The 21,060-nt window shown below is 35.6% G+C and overlaps 1 protein-coding gene across 1 annotated transcript in view; it reads right to left on the reverse strand.

Annotated features, from left to right (window-relative positions):
• Window positions 1-21,060, reverse strand: part of LOC124635755 — a 112,225-nt gene that overhangs the window by 58,266 nt on the left and 32,899 nt on the right. The window contains exons 10-12 of the mRNA XM_047171706.1: window positions 14,664-14,795; window positions 12,998-13,492; window positions 8,827-8,986 (exon numbers count right to left, since the gene is read on the reverse strand). Coding sequence (XP_047027662.1) covers window positions 8,827-8,986; window positions 12,998-13,492; window positions 14,664-14,795 — 787 coding nt within the window. The remainder of the gene's footprint in view (window positions 1-8,826; window positions 8,987-12,997; window positions 13,493-14,663; window positions 14,796-21,060) is intronic.

Below are 21,060 nucleotides of genomic sequence, written 5' to 3' on the forward strand. Positions count from 1 at the left end.
AATACTGAATAGTTGGGTGACTGGAATAGGAACGGCTAGTAAAAATTAAGCAGAGATAAAAAAGAGATTGAACGGAGAGAGATTTAAATGCATCAAAATTAACTTTCCAATTATGTAAAAGTTTAGTATCATGATTGCTCTATAACACGCAAGCACAGCTTATAATTCCTACAAAGACCGGTTCATTTCGAATTAACCTGTGACCTGCATAATTCTTTTCAAAACGACTTTTATTGTCTTTTTTCTCACGACTTCCTTTATGAGTTTTTTTTTATAACTTTTTTATTATTGGGTGCCTGTTGTTAGGTATATTATCGATTTACTGTAAAGTAAAGTGGTAAAAATGCTAATATACATATTAAATGTGTCCTAGACATTAATCGTCCAAAAACTATTGATAAGAATGGTGTTTGTAAACCTTACACTTTAGAGAAAAATATACTTTTCTAGATTATAACTGTCAAGAGGTACTAATGTCGCGCTAACTATTATACCTACACAATTATCTTAAAAGACAAAATAAATAATTCATACATCAACATACCTATCATACAAGTAAGGTACATGTTTCAGGTACCGTAGGTGCAGTTGCAGCAAAACTCGAAAAAAGGTCACGCACGTGATAGTTCACTGTAAAACCAGAAATGCACGTATTTCTCGTCTTTTGCTTGTTTACGATATAATAAACATCATCATATGCTTATTATTCTGCCTAACGCGCAATAGTTAAGCGTAAATTGCTTATTACAGGTGATGAAGTACCCTATTATTATTGGGTACAAAATTGGAGTTGTGCCTTTAATTTGTGATTTGTTTGACTCGATTCTAAGGACCTGCAAAACTACAATTATTGCCATTAAATATCTTTTATCCAGGTAAATGGCTGTTAACATCACCATGGATAAGTTAGATTTCTTTAAAGGACTGCTCCTTATTAGTTTTAATTGAGAATTGTTTGATTATAGGTTATATCTTGCCTTACGAAAGTTAAGTACCTACGTATATTGATGATAGTAGTAACACATTTTTCTGTAACTTTTTATAGTCCGAAGCAGCCATGTATTATTTTATCTTCCTCCTTACTTGGGTCCTTGACAAAAATTCTTAGAAAGCATGTCACCACGAGCAAATCTAGCCCATAAAACGACAGGTACATTCCAGCACTTAGTAACTCCAATTTTACGATCTCCTCAACAAAAGGTACTTCTCCAACCTCATCAGCAGTTGACCACGTGATGTTTTGACAAACAAACCGCAGCGTACGCGCAGCTTATGTGTCAACAATAGAAAGGGCTCGGTCACGCCTCTTACTAAGTAACTGTCGTAACCGCTAGCGAAGAGAAACTGTGTTTTGATGATCAAGTTGCCTTGGGAAGTACTTTGAGGTGAAAAGTTACTTGTGTTTCATTTCTTTTCTATATCTGGTTTACGCAATATTGTGATCATTTTGACTGAGAAGCGCAAAGATTCAAGAAGAAAAGTTTCTCATCCTCTTTATCGCAGGAGGCCTCCACTGCATCGAGATAATCTCAGCAGTCATCATGTTCATCAGACGTCCAAGCCGAATGCAATCAGGTCATTGAAACGTTCCTTTTAAAATTTTCCTTCACCATTTTCAGCATGAGAATGATGAAATAAATTGCACAAAAGTCAAGTGCATGACTCCTTAGATTCAACCTACGCACGTAGGTATGTAAATTCTGCATTTTGCCAATTTACACTACTGATGAAGTTTGAATTCCAAAATATACATAGTGCCATATTTTTTCTTCTTCGGTTTAATGTCAGTGACCCATTTATTGCTTTCAGCAGTAGCCGCTGTGTAGCACGTGGGGTCACACACATCTGATAACGACCACGTTTTTCTTTCGCACGAGATGTCTCAACGTCACATGGTCGAATTTGCATAATTAATGTAGGAGCCAGTGATCGCTAATCTCACAGCTGTTTACAGATGTCCAAACAGACTTTCGGATGATTAATGGCTTAACGAATTTTAATCAAGCGAATATGGACCAAGTATCCTTTTCCGACAGTTGGTTATATCTTTTTCAGAATGTGTGAAACAAATTCATCATCATCCTCCGAGCCTTTTCCCAACTATGTTGGGTCGGCTTCCAGTCTAACCGGATTAAGCTGAGTACCAGTGCTTTACAAGAAGCGACTGCCTGTGTGAAACAAATTGTTTGTTTAATGATCATCATCATCATCATCTCAGCCATAGGACGTCCACTGCTGAACATAGGCCTCCCCCTTAGATCTCCACAGATACCTGTTGGAGGCGACCTGCATCCAGCGTCTTCCGGCGACCTTTATAATTTGTTTAATAAGACAATTAAATTAAAACAAAACCTAAAACACATAACAATAAATAAAACAACTTAATAGCCAATATAGAACCATTCACCCACTTTCAACTGAAATAAATTAACCTCTGTATAAACCAACCTTCAGTTACATTTAACGTTTAAAAAAGAGACATAACAATATATCCTTTTGCACATAAACGTTGGTCGAGACGAATGAAAAGGGGGGAAATAAAAAAGGATAACAGATGGCGCCTGTGTCCCGGCGGCGCCTGAGCATGGTCGCTTTTTATCACAAAACAAATATGAGTCAGAAGGTCAAGCATACGGTTTACAGACTTTTGTTTAAACAACGCAATCCATCAACTGTGCGGTTTCAGATAGTTGCACTCATTTTGTTTAGAGCACTCTCGGAAACGTTTTTGAAATCGTCAGTTTCTCTGTCTTAAGGGACCTCTTTTTGAGTAACCCAAAAGGCAAAATTTTGCCATTTAGTTGCGTCCAAATTCAGTAATATAACCAACAATTTACAACTTTTCAAAACGTCTATTTTTCGTGCGCACATGAACCTTTTTTGGCAGGTAGAAAATCATCAAAAGACTCTCCTGCAGTGGGTGCAGCAGTTATTTCTAGGCCCTTCGTGTGCTAGGGCCGCGGTAACTCTTTGTAACAATCGCTAGCAGGCTTTGTCCCTAATGAGCCTTCTGTCATTTGTCTATTTCGTCCTATTAGCGCCGACGTTGCAAGGATATTGCGTGTTTGTACTGCACACGTTAAGGCCGACTTTCATGAGTTAATGCAACTACCTGTTTTCCGTGATAATAACATTCATTTGCATATAACTGCAATAATTGTATTATAATTTCTTCAAAAACGTGACTTAATTAGGATTAAAATGTGTTGTGGTGTAATAGTGCAGTATTTTGGAAGTTATTGTTCATTTATTATTGAGCTAATTAGGGTGAATATATCAACAGTCATATTTTCAATAAGTCAACAACTGAATATTGGACAGATGTTAACATGTAAGCAGCTTAATTATGTCTTTATACATTGAGACATTGCCCTTCTTATTTATTGATATAGATAGGCGGCATGTTTTTTTGGTAAATTCACATACAAAATAAAGACGTAAGCGTAGTGACGCAATCATTTCAAAAAACTTGAAGCAAGTAGAAAATGGTTCGATAAGGAAATAGTAAAAAAATCCAATAAAATAGTAAATGCTTCAACCAGGCTTCCGATTCAGCGTTGAAAAATCTACAAGAGTAGTTTCATTTTACAATCGCAGAAAATGATGGGCTTTTGTGAAACAAAACAATCACAATGACCATCAGGAACCTTGAAGAAAAAGATAATTTAATGTCGAGATTGAAGTGTTATCACTTCATGACATCTATATACAAGGATAACAAAGTGACTAACGGAGATAACGTTAAATCTCCTAAGAAAGTAACGCGCGAAAGTGAGGGTGTTTGAGGGACGAAGATCGTTCCGCCCCCACACACCTACGGAACCCGACCAATATTTTCTAAAAATATCAAGAAACTTTGACAGTCTGGTTTTGATTTGACAAGGAACCCCATCGCTTTGGTATTCCTAGTGACTGATCACGCCTACCGTACGTTACTTGACCTACAAGAAGGCGCCTGACCTTCCTTATGGTATCTCCACTACCTTTCTTTCCTCCGTGACTATATACTTGAAATATCAAGGTTCTGCCATATCATGTAACAGCAGCCACAAGTTATTTGCGGTTGTAAGCCGATGTTCAGCTAATCAGGTTTTATTAACAGCACGAGGAAGTTGCACTGCGGTGTTACGGCTTAGGTACTGTTATGCAAACTTTGTGCATGATACTTTGTGGATTATCGAGTTATTACTTGAGTAGGTATTTCTTGAGTATAACAGTAAATTATAATTGCAATATAATTTTGATGATTTAAGTTACAAAACAGAAAACACTTAAGCAAGATTTTCCAACAGTAATGTAGGAACTTTCCTTATCTCCGAGACTAAGTATGTGAGCTTCAGTTTCAAAAAATGTTGGTTACTTTTCTATGAGTAAGACGTTTGTCAAGATGTCTGTAAACAAATATAATAAGTAGGAAGTTATACGCTCAATTGACGTTGCTAACGGAACCTCTTAGAAGGATTTGAAGTCAAACTTATTGCCACTGATCTCCATCCCATTGAAAAATACCAGCTTGGACACAGCTACATTCTAATCATCAATTCACCATTCTCACATTTCTCAGCTCCTTACATTGTAAGTCTCACGATAACTGTAATAATCTCCAACAGCGCAAGAAGTACGTCTCGTAATATTACCCGTGCACGCGCAGCCAAATGAATGACTGTCTAATGGTGGCACGAGAGATGGTAATATAGTTACCACTTTAAAATGACGGTACGATTAGTTAGAAATGCTATTAGTGGTTAAGATAGAAAGTTACATTTTTTATTTATTTTTTGTTATTTTTCTGTTGGCTTCCTAGCAAAAAGGTACTAAAGACGTCTACTTGTCTCTATAACACGCGTTGGGTTCCATGGAAACTACTTCACGCACGCAGTTAAAAAGTAGTCCAATAACACATTCTTTCAATAACTTCGGAAACAATTTTCAACCATTCCTGAGATTTCCGCTTTCAAAGAAACAAACTTCAGAGTTATAATATTAAGTAGGAATGTTCTTACTAGCTTATTAGCAGGATCTTCAATCAGCGATTCAAAGTCTGAAATGGGTTTTGCGCCATTTTAGAGCTCACACGCTTTTTAAAACGCTAATCACGTCTATCTCATTATTTCGAAGCGTAAATAATTGGGCAGTATAACAGCACAATTTAAAAACTCGTTAAACAGAAAGTAGGTAGATAAGTACTTTTTAAAATTAATTGAAGAAACGTTGCAACTATGATTAGAAAATGTACTTTGAGTATGAATGCTTGCAATCATGGTTACCTAACCGCGAAACACGTGAAGGAATGTCTAATCTTGTTTAACGAACTACATATTTTAATGGGATACTACATCAATGGTCATAATTACTTATCACGTCATAACATTCCTACCATTACTTTGGTACCATATAAATAAGGTAGCTTGCGAGGAGAGACCGAAATGGTTGACGTTTTTTGGAAGAATTATATTCATTAAAAGATGGCAATAAACAGATATGATGATACCAAAAAAGGGACAGTTCAATTTAATTACTATCAGTTATCAGTACTTTAACATCACTTAAATGGCTGAAAAGGCGAACGCCTATGCTCAGTCAAACTCCCATTAAGTTTTCACGAGCAAACCTGCCTCGTATCTAGATTTAAGACACGTTAAAAGCCATTTGGGTATCTAAACCAGATCTATTGCTGCACTAACTTTCATGACTAGATCTTACAATCTTAACATACTTCGATCACTACATTGTACCTTGTAAGCTAAAATTGCTCCTTTCAACATTAAAAGACCAATTACGATCTCGCGTGTTCAAACTAACACAGACCGGGGTATCGGCGCAAATTATATCAATTACCTTTCATATAACACCTATATTGAAAGTTATTATAATATAAAGGTCAGATATAATCATAATAAGTGGCCCAGAGCCCTATGATTACGAGTAACTGAAGAAACACATGATTTTTATTAGGTGAAGACCGTGTTTTTTTGTCGTGTACAAAATTTTGGATAATTACTTAAATTGGTAAAATATGGACATAGAACCTCATGATTATAAATAAGACTGGCATTTTTATTTATGTCATGAATGTGTTGTCGAAAGCATTGGTGATATGTTCCTGCTAAGTTTTCGTCGATTAATAAACGCATTTCAGTTTGGTCTCGCTTCAAGATCAAACTTATATAATCTTTTATTCGTATTCATTTCAAAAGAGTATCCATGTAGTTCTTGTTGGTTCTTCTCCATAGTACCAAATATTTGGAACCTAGCTCTAATTGGTCCACACTGGCTGGTCCACGTAAAATTACCAAACCATGCAACCAAATTACCTGGGGCCCGATTCTCCTAAGTTAATAATGTCAAAATCGAATAGAAAACGAATCGCAATATGATCGCAATAGCAGTTTTAACCATATCGGGCATTCTGCTACTAATAAAAGACAAATCGTATTCGATTGACATTTGATTGGTGTGCGATTGGTCTGCTATTTTGGTGATTTTGGTCTATACGGTAGTTTGCTGTACAATCATTTTGCAATCGTAAATCATTTGCAAACAAAACGATTCATTATTGAATGACAGAAAAGGATGAAAACGTTTATTTCAAAGAAAAAATAGCGGAATGCCACATACGCTTCAATCGTAATCGAGTCGGGATTGGATCTCAGTCGAATCGAGTCGAACGTGAATCGTATGGCGCTTAAGTAAAATTAGGAGAATCGGGCCCCTGAACTAAGACCACAATTTTCAACACCATGCTACTAGTTCCAAGCTCCAAGCAACTATCCGGTTGCCCAACCACGGCTCGTATTACGCACATTTATTGCCATTAGCGGCTCGTCTTGATAGAGATTGATTGGTTAGTAAAAAAACTAATTGCCTGCGTGGCGTAGAAGCCGATTTATAAATGCATACCAATGGGAATGAGGTGATGGTAATCAGTCAACGGATACTGGTATGGGTTTCGAAACCTTTGACCGTTTGTATGGAAATCGGTTGTTTTTGAAGGTTATGTTCGATGTTGAGCAATAGAGGTAATAGTTTAGATTTATGAATGTGAAAGAGTAGTTGTTTACAATAATATATTTATTCAATGTGCTGCCAATTTGCTCAATGTGGTAAACACCGAGTAACATACATTTTGCCTATGAAGCTACAAGTAACGGATGAATTTCATTATATTACTTGGGAAAGGCTCAATATACATATTGAAAATCCCATAAATTTTCAACATGTATGATTATCCGTTACATCCAACTTCACCTATTACAGTAATTCCATATTAATTCACGTATACCAAGTACCGTTACGGCGAATGCAACAGTCCCAGCTAGAGACGTCTCACATAATAACCATGGGAACAAAAAGCCGCAGGGTCACCTCTATGCCATAATACCGTTTAGTGCATAATCAATTTCGTGAAAGCCGACCACTATTTTCTCTTAGAAGTGTGACAAAGTTGTATAAACTTACAATGATGGCCCTTTATTAGCCAATTATCGAGCGTGTGTTGACTGGATGAGGTGATAATTTATTTCCTATGCTGTTGGTAAATAAACTATTCGAGAGTATTTAGGCCACATGCTTTCATAGAAAAGGGAGAAGATTTTTTCATCATGGAAATGGCATAGGCGTAGCACTGAACCCTTCGTTTCGATCAGAGCATTTTTACTAACAAAACTAAAGGTGAATATTGTCAAGTCAACGGCAAGTCACCTTTGTGAAAGGTTTATACACTTGACTGTTTCCGAAAAACTTTCGCACCCAAAAATATTCAAATAAATCATAGGTATTTTCTAACGCCAAAATTCAGCTGTCAAAAACTTCCCACAAAAGTTTATAGTGAAAAATGACAAAAAAAGGAGTAGCATGTGCAAACAAGTGCGTTGGTGCAATGTTTGAGTGTACGGTACTGTGGTGAACAATGCGTCTGTTTACTGTCTGCCAACCTGGTGGTGCGTGCCACTGCTGTTTGCATTGTAAACAACGAAAAATAGGGAAAAACGCGAAAAACTCCACTTCACTGTATCGAAATTCAAGTTATTGGTAGTCGGGTTTTTGTGGATACAGTCTTGTTTGGGTTTCGATGGAGTGTATTAATTTGACAGCGTCCAAAATTGATCAACTGCCTCCTCAATTGACTTCGAAATTCAAGCGATTTGAGTTCAAATGGAATATTGTGGCGGTAGAGAATTTGTGAAAATTGTCGACGTAATTTTCGCAATGTTCGCTATTTCTGGTAACGATCAACAATGGTCAGAACACGCCATAAAGCCGTGTTGTGTACAGTTATTGTAGCGGACGCTTCCGGATTATTTCCAGACCCAAATGTTGAACAAAACGAACACACATATCGCGCATGACTCAATAAAAGATCACAAGAGTGCCATTTCATAGCACAATAAAACAGGTATTTGAAGTTGAAAAGATGTGATGAAAGCAATTTAGGTTCCGGCTTCGGGCATCTCGCCAGCGCTCATCGTTAGATACCTAGAACCGTGATGACTGATGGCTACTACCATTTTAAAGGTTACCAATTAAAGCTATTGGTAGGTCAAATTTATGGGCAATAACAGCAGATATCGCAACCTGATTAAAAATCGCATAAAATACTATTGATGAAGTTTCTTCTTCCCGATGCTTGCATGATCCTCGATCACTTTTTCATTAGTTCTTGATGTCCATGGCTAGAGATCGAAAAGTTTGTCACGTTGTCATGGCAAAGGCCATCTAAATTTTAAACATGAAAGACACTCGCGAACAGCTCATATAATGATGAACCATCCTTAAAAGACAAATGAAGTCCAGTCTAGTCCTAAAGATATTAAAAAGACCACTTACCAGCAAAAGGCACATCACACACGTACTCTTCGACGCAGTTGTCAGTATTGCCGCTCCTATCAGTAGCTCCACTGGCTACTGATGCCGCTGATGCAGCTCTCAGCAGATTCACTTCAGTCTCCGTCTGACTGTCCCGAAGTACTGATCTCCTCTTGTATTCCTGGTGAGAGAAATGGGGATATGAGAACCTGTCCGAACTTTGAAGAGTCTAGTAAGGTGTTGATTATACTTCTGGTCGGTGATTTTAGATTTTTTCTTTTATTTCTTCATACTTACGTTAAGAATTTGTTGCCTAAAAATATCGCCTTGTTAAAAATGTTTTGTAGCTATCATTTGTCAGATATCTATTATTTGCTTGTTGGGTCTTTTAGTCGCACCTTAGATTATCTCTTTTATGTACATTTGGGTTCACGTTAACTAACGTATCGTACCTACGTAACTACACGTTAGTTACGTAGGTACGATACGTTAGTGTTTTTGAATACCTAACTAATAAAGTTTTTAATTAGCAAGTTAACAGTTCATAAAAATGTGGTTTTGTAGTTCTAATGCCGGAGAATTTAATCTAATTAGAAGTGTATACCTATTAACGAACATACCTACAGTTGATTCGATTACGTCTTTAATCGGCAATGGAACGTTCTAATTAAAGAGAAAAAAGGCAGGTAAAGAAAGTGGTATACTGGTTTGAGATACTAATAAGGCGATACTAAATCAATAATCAATAACCTTATTTAATGTATGCTATCATTGGGTGCGGTTTTCAAAGTAGCATTTTGGCGATAGCGTCCACAAAAATTTTATGAAAAGATATAGTGCTCGAAAGTATGTGATAATGTGCATTTTATTGCAAAAATTCTCCAAAATATATCGACCAGATAACTAAGGATCGTTATCTATAAAAAAACTAATCAAATAATTATATCATGCAGTTTATACTTACCTCAAAACTGCAGTTTTTATCGCAGTGGAATCACGGTATCAAACCATCAATTTTACATTTTATCTTTTGAGCTTACTCAGGTTTACTCGATTAATATTTCAGATATTATTTGGCTTTTTTATTTCGGCAAATGGAACATTTCAATTTTAACATGGCAACATTGTATGCTGAGCTGTATGTAGGCTACATTTTCCAGTGGGATGAAATCCAAAGGTAGGTACATACCTAATTAACTTAAAGAAATGCTCGTATACCTATCTGCTAAATAAAATTCGATATGACCCAGCACGTCCCTAATTCATAGATTGCGAATCAAGAACTCCCGCTAGCGAGTCTAGAATCGAGTCTGTACGTAATTTTGTTTCCTGCAATTTGCATACAGTTCAGAAGTGTGGCTTCAATATGCATGTCAACGCGGTAGAGGTACAATTAGCTTGACAACTTTAATAAGCTGAATAGTATGATGCTGTGTATGAACTTTGCTGACTTAAACTGAAAATTATCTTGTTATGTATTTTGTCGAATTTACCTACTCCTAACTACATATAAATGTAGGGAAAAGAGCGTTTTTTTATAAGACAGACTAAAATGATAGGTAACCAAAACAAATGAACATGTAAGGAAACATAGTTACCTAAACTACTAACTAACTAACTTAGATCACCCAGTTATATAATAAATGAGTTTACAATCTTCCCTTAATTGACATAAAATACTTTTGTCACACAACAAAAACTGCATTAAAAATCTTCTTTCATTGCCTGCCTACAATACTTGTTAACGTGTCAAAAATGGTATCAATACCCCCATCGCGCAAAAAGCAGGCAGGGTAACAATATCAAATTCACAACATAGCCTTAATTTTGAGCCGCGAAATATTAACTTACGGCCTCGCTACACTTCAATGCAACCTGTTGGCTTACGTTATTGCTCTTAGAATGTGAGCAGGCGAACAAACTCCAGCTTTACTTGCCCGTATTATAGCTTCATACAATATTATGTAATATCAAGAACAAATTAACACGAATTAATGTATGCCACTTTTCGTTGTAATTTTATAACTCATAAACAGTCTGACCTATCCAAAATTACGTAGATGAATTATGTGAAGTTTGCACAAAATCGGTCGAGTAATTTTTCAGTTACCTATCACATTTTTTGTACTTCATAATACCGCGGGCCACTAGTTGCATTATAAACGGTAAGTTTAAAAAAAAAAGATAATAAAAATAGTATTTAAGAGGTCGTTGGTCGATTCATTTCAATAACACGTGAATAGCAACTTCAAAGATATCTACGTGTTGCGTACAACATTCGTTCAGGCGCTTTCAGTATATCAAACTTAGAAATTAGATAACGGTGTAAAAACATCAATCAAATAGTGCAATTTTAAATGCTGTGATAATACAGACGTGATTTACGGCAACAGGCACTAAAAACAAAACAAAAAGTAATATAAAAAACAAAGTAAAGTAAAAAGATAGGCCAAAGAAAAACAAAAATATTCAAATAAAATATAATTTTATTGCGAAACTAAATAAAAATCTAAACGAATACACAAAGCCTTAATTAAATAAATTCCCTTAAACTAAAAATAATTTCACATTTTCGTCCGATACATTTTGGATAATAATATCAGTCTGATTGTCTTTCCGATTCCATAATACTCAAATTCCAATTAATAAAATTAAAAAATAAGCGTTACAACAACTACGTACGGAATATACTGTCATGTCGGTAAAATATAACACTTACTTGTAGGTACAAGAAAATATAAAATCGTTTTGTGAAAATATATTTCGAAGTAAATGCTTCATAAAATTCGGTTGATATGTAAAATAATTTTCAAATTCATTAATGTACTACAATATAATATGTAAAGCAAATCAATGTACTCTTATGAATGTTATGAACGAAAAATATTTTTTTACTAGGTACAATTCATTTTAAGGCACTTTATATTCGTACATAGATTCGATCTTCGTTTTAGTTAAAACATAAAAATAATAAACCCCAAAAAAGCTTTTAATAAATGCATCTTATGTAAATGCTCATTTTTAAATTGCAACAGTTGACAAACTTAATAAATATCTACTCTTTAAATACATATTAGTTGGGTATAAAATCATTCAAAAAATAATTCGTAACTGAAAATTCCACAAAACGATTTCGAATATTAACTTATATCTAAAAAATAGCACCTTACGGAATACTTAAGAAAATAAAATATTCTATTTACAGACAACACTAATATACTTTTTAAAAATAACTTTTGGAGCACCATAAGTAAAATATAGACCCAATTGAACTAGACTAATCGCGCTCTCTTGTTTGCAAATATCATTTTTAATACAATAAAATGAGCTGACTTTAGATATGCGCGTTTTTCTTAAAGTAATGCCCATTTTTACCAACAAATACCTAAATTAAGGGATCCCCTAAGAGTATTTGCGGAACACTTAATAAGAATTTCGTTTTCACCAAAGTTTAGGTATCCATAGTTATTTATGTCAAAATTGTGAGAGCCCTTATTCTAAGTGGCACTTAGATTAAGAGATTGTTGGTGAAAATGGGCATAAGTTTATAAGGGTCAAAGACTAGGGTGCTAAACGAGAACTTTTTCTGACAATTTTATCATCAGCTATTCACAATATCACCCTGCGACTTTTTTCTAATTCTTATCTCTTCTACAACCTCCATAATAAGCTGAAATGTTTCAAAATAAATTTCAATGACTATTTTTTTAATAAATAAAAGTTCTATTACCATGCTCATGCAATGCCAGTGTTTTGTGCTGTGTTAAATAATAAGGGTGTTGATACGTACATAGTAGTTGAAAATAATTAGACGTTACAGTTTGAAACGATTAATTAAGCTCATAGAAATGATAAATTAAAGTACTCTTAACAGTTCTCATGGTTATATAAACGAAGTGTTAGTCACAGGAATGAGACATATTTTATTTCTCGTTGCAATAATAAGTATTTTGTTTCAGTACAAACATATTAAATCATATCTTAAAAAATCTAATTACTAAATTATTTACAAACTTGCCAACTACATAATCTTTCTACTAAAACAAAATACTACGAAATGACTTTCCAGAACCGATAGGAGTACTATTAATCTGATAAACTAGATTGATAAATACAAATCAATATCATTTCTACAAGCCGTAATCTAGAACAAGAAGTACTACAAACAATAGCGGTACTATTGCGGACTAACCTGGCTCAAAGGCCGAATCCTTTCATGTATGCAGTTCTCAGCCTGTTTGGCCGAAGGAGGCGGATGGTCAGGGGTCGGTGGCTGTTCGTAATGCGTCGGCGACAACGGAATAGAGGCCCTCTTCCCCTCATAATACCGCTCACAGTCGCTCGGACTGTTCATAGATTGGTCGTCTAACAAACTTTCTAAGGAAGACTTCTCTTGGTTTGAGTACTTTCTGACTCTGTTGTCGTTCATTCTCTGTTCATAGTTATCTTGGGAGGGTACGAAATTGTTCCTTCTGAGTTTTCTCCTGGGGTTTTGTTCTTTTATGGCGACGTTTTCGTACATAGCCGTGATGGCGACTGGTTGTGAGCGGTGTTTGAGGCTCGGCCGAGGGTTAGGAACTGGGACTACTCTAGGAGAGTTGTGGTTCTCCTCGTATTCTGAGTAGGATAGTTTTCCGTCGACGTATTGGTCCACTGACCGACCGTGTTTGAGGTAGTGTTTAGCACCCTGCAACAAGGAATTGACTAGCTTAATATATTTATTTCAAGACAACTTTTATCTACGCGTACCCATGAATATTTTACATTTCTTCTAATCGACGACGAGGGTCAAGCTAATTAAGACTAGTACAATAAATATTCTAGCGTATTAGGCTAATAGCTACAATTTTTAATGCATACTTTGTTTTTTCTACCTTAGAAAGAATTCAGTAAAAGCTTTGTGATACATGCCTCTATTCTCTCTACTTTTGGATCTAAATAGATACTTTAAACTTTTATATTTATGTGGGTTTCCAAAGTTTCTCTTTATGGATTACACCTATATATTTTTCTGACTAAGGGTCATTCCCATAAGCACACGTGTTGATACACATAACATCTCTATTTATATGAAAACGTGACTGTATATCTTTGTTTAAATCTGATTAACATTGACCGTTCCACATTAAAATTCTTGTGCACTGCGCATGACTTCATTATTTAGTCGTAGTCAGTACAATGGAATTGTTCAAATCTTTGGTTCTGTTATAAGGGGGGATATTTTTATGCAATCATTGAGCATATATTGCAGTTTAAAAAGGCTCATCTTTTATAAACTGGAAAAACAAAAAGGCTTGTCGTATTATGTACTTTAAATTTCTAACTTTGTAGTCAATTGCTTCTATCAACCATTAAGAAGTGCAATGCGATCCGGATTTCCTGGTCATAAAATTCCAAAACTATTTCTTTATAGGCTACATTACCAACGTAATTAGTAAGCACCAGGACATTTCAATACTTTATTACTACCTACAAGCTTCGAATTATTTTGTATACCAAGGCTCTTCAACTACTCACTTACCGATCTCCTTAGCCAGCTTACAAATGACTACCACCCAATTTCACCAATTTTCTTAAATCAACTGTTTACTTTGAAAACTTGACCTAAAAAATTCATAGTAAACTGTTGTTTTAAGAAAACTGACGTTTATGTTGTCAGTGACCTTGGGCCTAAGACTAAAACCCTGGTTACCGTGAACATAAACGTCCGTTTATCTTAAATCAGCTGTTTACTTAAAATTGCACATAAAAATTCATAGTAAACAGTTGTTTTAAGAAAACTGACGTCTATATTGTTGGGCTTATTGGGCCCATCTATAGGTTTGTACTTGTACACCTTGTACTTGTGCGAAAGTTACCTGTATGTCGTCCAAATCGTCCTGACTCCTTGCGTGAGGCCTCAGCTCATAGCTGTACCCCGACGAGGGGGAGTTGGCGTGGGTGGGGGACACTGACAGGTTCCTCCGTGGAGGTTTCTTGGGAGGGGTGGGCTGTAATACACACGATTCTGTTATGGTCAGGTGCTGTTTTGGTTGGTGGGGCTACGGTTGTGCGTTTGGGAGAAGGATGTGTATGGACCAGGAAGGATTTTTTTTTTTCTAATTTTTGTGCGATATTTCTAGTTTGATTGGTTTTTGTTTTACATATGAAAGTTGGTTATTTTTGAAACTGTATTGGTAAATACCAGAATTGAGGTCGTCATCATTTTATTGTATTTTCTTAGATATTCTAGATTTGGATTTTGCTTCAAGTATCTAAAAATACGATGATATTCTCTACTTTCGAAAACCCGACTGGGGAATTCCAAAAATCTACAATATACCCAAACTTTTCCTCTTACGCTTACGCATTTCTGATTCGAAAACAGCAAATCATTGCCGAAGAAAAATATAAACAACGATAAAATTTGCCATTTGTAATTTCAGACGTTTAATAAATGAAAAACATATTGTCTAAACCAGTACAAACAATACGCATAGACAACTAATAACGGTCAGATCTAAACTGGCGATACAAATGAACGTTAATGAGCAATTTAGAAGGCTGTCTATCTCCGAGAATAGCAATCAAACAGGCGTCTATTTCTGTTACATCTCGTTGTCATCGGAGGAGCGAGATAAGTGCCCGCAATTGAGTAATAGGGAATTTGAATGGCGATGAGGATAACATCGTGTGATGGCGCAAGGAGTGGGAGGGCGCGACCGCTTAAAAACATGATCAGCCTATCCAACGATATTTTTAGAAAAGAAGTTAAAAACGCCGCGGATAGCATTGAAGTTTCAGTACTAGTTTGAAAATATAGATATTATTTGGATCACATTTTTGAAAGATTCATTTATTTTGAACGGACTATCTATCAAATTTTTATCACAGACCTGGCACATTTACTAGGCAAAAAGTCCCTTGCATTGATTTTCTATTGTTTATGTACAATAGATTAAAGACATTTTCACGGGAAATCCTCTATCTCTTTATACTTGGACATCATTGCATGGCCCAAGTGGCCCAAGTAATTCAATCCTGGGCCGCGGATGAGGGGTAAATTGGTTGCAGCCGGTCACTGAATGGACAATTTTCTACATAAAAGCCTATTAGCCTACAGATGTAGGCTAGAGGTGATTACAAAGAATGTTGAATGTTCAATGATATTTTGTGATTATCACGCCTATTAGCTAGCAGAATAGTAAATGAAAAAAATATTGTTTAATCACTTTTACACATGACAGTTTTTTTACTAATCACACAGCTCAATTTGTCCATTTCTCGTTTCCTATTTAACTCTTCCTATGACTGAAAAAAGCAATTAGGACAACTATTAAGAACGGTCATAAACCGGCAAAACATGACAAAGAAACATATTTCAACCCAATTTGAATAAAGAATATACCATCAAAATCCTACACGAATCCGCACAAATCCCCAAGCATTGCGTACACCAAAAACACGACGGAATTAACTACAGCTTACTCTAACAATACAAACGCGACAATGCATTTAATCCGTCATTAAATTACTGGTGAAACCAACGTTTTAACTGCCCTATAACCCGTTTCGGTTTACAAATTCACTAATTGCAATAGTAAACGACTGGCCAACAGTAAACAGTGTTTAAACCGCTTTATGTTTACGTATAAATGGTAAATGTCTGTTCTTTGGCGGGCTGCGGCCTATTTACGATTTTGGCTTCTGTAGAAAGTGGTGCAATGGTTTTATGGACTGCTGAAATTGTCGACAAGAATAATCGAAGACATTTCTGGAGAAGCTTTGTTTCTATACATTTTGGTATAGGTGATAAATAACGTAGATGACGAAATGAAAGTAAAAATGGAGTCTGAAGTGCAAGTCTAGAGTGGAGTGAAACTGGAGTCCCTGAATAGCTAGCTAGCTAGCTAGCTTTTCTGCTTCTTGAAGCCGTCGGTATTTTATTAGGCAAGTTTAACAAAAACCCTTTAGAATAGCACACCTAGTTTTAATTAACTTTGCATGTTCAAATATTACGTAACAATTTCAGGAACTACTTTCCATACAGCATTTAATTAATCAGCGTGACCCAACCTAATTTCTGTGAAAATGCTTGTTCATAGTTTCCTATACTAAAGCCTTTAGGGAGTGATATTCGAAGTATTTTGTGGGCACTACCTTGTATTGTAACTGTTGACGCCAATTAATTTCATATAAATTACGCGGAACAAGGGAATTCGACCGAGGAAATTTCGTGGACGTAATTTTATGTTGCTCTGAAAGCTTTGTCGGACGTACGTCGCGATCAATTATGTTAATTACGGGAGTAATAAAAAATATTGATGGAGATTTATTGGGAACATCGTCTCTTCAGTTTTGGTTCAAAGGCACATGAATGCATCCTTATGAAACATAAAACTAACGTTATCAAGCCAAAAACAAATGAATATTACATTGGTAAAAAGAAAGTTACTAATTGACCACTTCAAAATGACAATATCCACCTGCAGCAAAATCAACAAAATCCCATAACAATACAAACAATATAATTTCAAAGCTTATTTCTCGGAATACTGCCGTTTCAAGTGCAGCTCACATCAAAGGGCTGGTAGATATAAATTGCCGGCGCTTGCGCACCGTTGAGACGTGCGACAACGATTAATATGGCGCCCGAACACACCATTGATTTGTACGGGATATTGACCGTGACCGATGAGGCTTGTTGCCCACGACGAATGAAGGTAGTTTAAATAACTTCTTAAGGACCTTATAACTGTAATATATTATCAGTCTTTATGAAAAGTCTTTTATAGGAACCTGATGTTCCCAAAGTAGGACATTTAGAATTGCGATACTGCAATCCGAAACGGTCTAAACGCAGCATGTTAATCTTTGATAAGAAGACGTTGAGAGGAAAACTCATTACAACGATTAACAGAAAAGCAGAAATAAAGCAGGTCAACGTTAAAAAAGTTTTATCTAAAGATCCGCCAGTGTTTAAAAACCAATAGCTCCTAATAACAGCCAAGGCCGTACAACGAAAATACATTAATTTGCAGATCTTGATAGCCTCATCAAGATATACGAGTATGTATTCTTAATTGACATAACTAGTGTTCACTGGACAAAGAACGAACGAACTAAATGGACGGTACATTTATATACAATCTGTGGAATATGTACAAAAGTATCATATCTGTCGGAGGGAAAATATAGTGTCCATACGGACCCTATCGATATAACATCAACATTTTAGCCTCCTCATTCTTCACGTCATACTCGAAAATATTTTAGCGTTGTTTATGCAACGGATTTTAGGAACATAAAATGAGATGCTGATGCACATATTATTTATTATTTTTAGTAAAAGCTGTAACGAGTTCGCGTAACCCACATAGATGAAATCATCCGTTCGTATCTGTTTACATGTATAATAATGTACGAAGCTGTAGATGCGTCTGTTTGACCACATGTGGATGCTGCAATCATTAACTGGCGACTATAATATGGTAGATATAAATAGTTTTATTAATTGACCGTTCATTGTTGATTGGAATCTCAAATTGAGTTGGTTCTTAGAAATCTGCACTGATGGAATGTCAAGGAAAAATGAATTATTTATTACGAGAAATAATTTCAGTATTGCTTTCGCAGACGATCAGCATTCTAGGACACTAATTAGCAACAATTTGATCTCTTTCCCGAATAATAATTCTGTTTATCCTAAAAATGAGTCAGATCTGAAAACTCTCACAAGATAAGCAAAGATATTCACAACATATGACGCATATGCAATACCACACTAAATGTAGCATTTGAAAGGGGACAAGGTCTCTAGATCAAACATTTAGTACCAGTAACCTATTTATCGTTAATGAAACTACGCTATCTTTCGTAAACAATTCCGAATTGATAGACTTACTGACCAAGTTTTGGTTCTATTTTCGTTCTGGGATAAATATCAGTGGTATATAACAAAATAGTGATTGTAACAGGATTGCTGCAGAAAATTTTTGATTCAAGAGAAACGATAGTGAAAAGTCTGACAACTATTTATCATTGGGATAGTACAAATTATAACCAATATCTTTAACATTATGTCAAGAAGCTGAACTTTTATTTGACGAGACAGATTATTATAGTATGACATATTTCGGGTCATTGTCAACAAGGAACAATAGTCATTTTTGCGACGGAGACAAAAACAAAACTGAATGACAATCAAATTCACAACTGACAAATCGTTTAAATCCAAACAACGAAATACTATAACAACATTTAATTTTCAATAAACACCTGCAGGTATTTCCCTAGGCGTAACTGTCAATGCGTTTTCCGCGTAAACTAGCATTCCATTGGCCGCTGGCCAAACGGGAGATATTTCCGTGCCCGCAAAACAGCATCAATGATCACAAAAACATGTAGCAATTACATCACTGACTTGTATTTTGGGACTGCTAATGATTATGTTAATGAAGTCACGACGTTTCGTTGCGGTAACAGGTAGGTAACATCCGCCTAACCTTTTCCTAGGGTAAGCTTCTGGTTCATCAAGATGCAGCTTGAGTATGAATATTCAATATGGTAACTAGTGGACTTAGTTCCACAACAGTACCGTAACATAATTGGTGGAATTTGGCTTCTGCCTTAGATTATTATGTACCAAATCAAAAAAGAAGTCAATAAGTGACGTACAAAACGTAAATGACTTGCAAAACTTAGATAACATTTATTCTTAAAGAAAACTGTCTCAGATTTGATTAAATCACAACAAAGAAGCATTCATCTCCTGAAAGATATTATGAAAGCTAAGACTGAATGGTATTATTGAAATACAAATATCTCTCGGTACGGATCAAAACTACAAGAAAGATCACAATAAGAAGAAAATAAGAACCTAAAACCAAAAGTATTATAAGACAAAGTAGTCGTTTCTAATCAAGAAACGATTTCTTCAGCAAAAACATGAATAAAACAGTCGAATATCTGTTTTATAATCTACGATGTGTTATTTTTGTCCACATGTGAAATTACAAAACATCGGAATTGGGTTATAGGGCCCTTGACACAAGTTTTATGGTGTTATTACAGTATAGTATCTATAAGATACCTCTGTTCTGTGTTTACAACGAATATTTATATGATGCTTTGTTTATTTGCCTCTATATTTATATTTACGTTGTCACTATTATTTACTTATTGAATGAACATGCCTGCCGCATCACCGTGGCAAACCTCATTGGTACAATAGATTTGCACAATCCCAATAGCGGTCATAGCGTGGTACTGTTTTATCAACACGTTTCCTTGGTCTATAGTATAGACTATGAGCTAAATATTCCAACTTACATTGAATTCACAAGCACTGCGCTCTCCAGATCACACACACACTAACACACACTGAAGCACCACATCCACTATGCACTTAGACCACAACAATCAATTTACCACGATCACCGATGCCTAATCGATAGCGCGAATATCTCGATTCGATTGTAATCGAATGCGTTGGAGCAAACGCAGGCGTCGTTGTGATACGCGACGGCGCGACTGACCGCCCAATTTCTTTGCGTCAACTCATCGCGTGGTCGTGCCATGTGGCCGACAGGAGATGTACCAGTTATGAACAATGCAGCATATGTGGAACTAAATATAGATAAGTGGCTGTTTAGACGGAATGCTGTAGACAAGATAAATTACGAAAATGATAGGATGATACGACATGATAAGGAACCATTATTACTTAATACGCAAAGACACAATAGTTCCAACATCTAGCATGTCTTTTTTAAAACTTATCGAGAGAGTCTTATTATTTAGTTTATTATAAAAGTATTTGATTTGACCTATTTACAAATTTTATTGAAAAGTAATGATTTTTAAGAAAACAGAACTGCCTCTAAAACTGATTAAATTCTGGTAAATGAATGAATTAATTATACCAGTCTGTGTGTACAAACATCCGATGGATAAACACATGGCACAGTTATGTTAATCGCTTTTCTCACGAGATTTTTATTTGTTTTTATTTAATACTTAGACGTCATTACGATTTGTAATAGTAGTTTATTTTCGTCATGTGGGTTAATGGTGACGTTCTTCTATTTCCTGCAGTGGTTGATCGTATCCTACTTAACTGGTACAGGCCTACACGATTCATTTCTTGGGAGTAAGAAAATTGGAGATTGTAAAAAGGAAGTTGGTTTTTATATCTCGATTTATCGATATTCATCACATCAGTAATAATTTGATGTTATTCCTATTCGACTCTTAACACCTGCCTACATCCGTACT

This window comes from Helicoverpa zea, chromosome 13 (genome assembly GCF_022581195.2).
Source record: "Helicoverpa zea isolate HzStark_Cry1AcR chromosome 13, ilHelZeax1.1, whole genome shotgun sequence".
NCBI classification, from domain to species: Eukaryota; Metazoa; Arthropoda; class Insecta; order Lepidoptera; family Noctuidae; genus Helicoverpa; species Helicoverpa zea.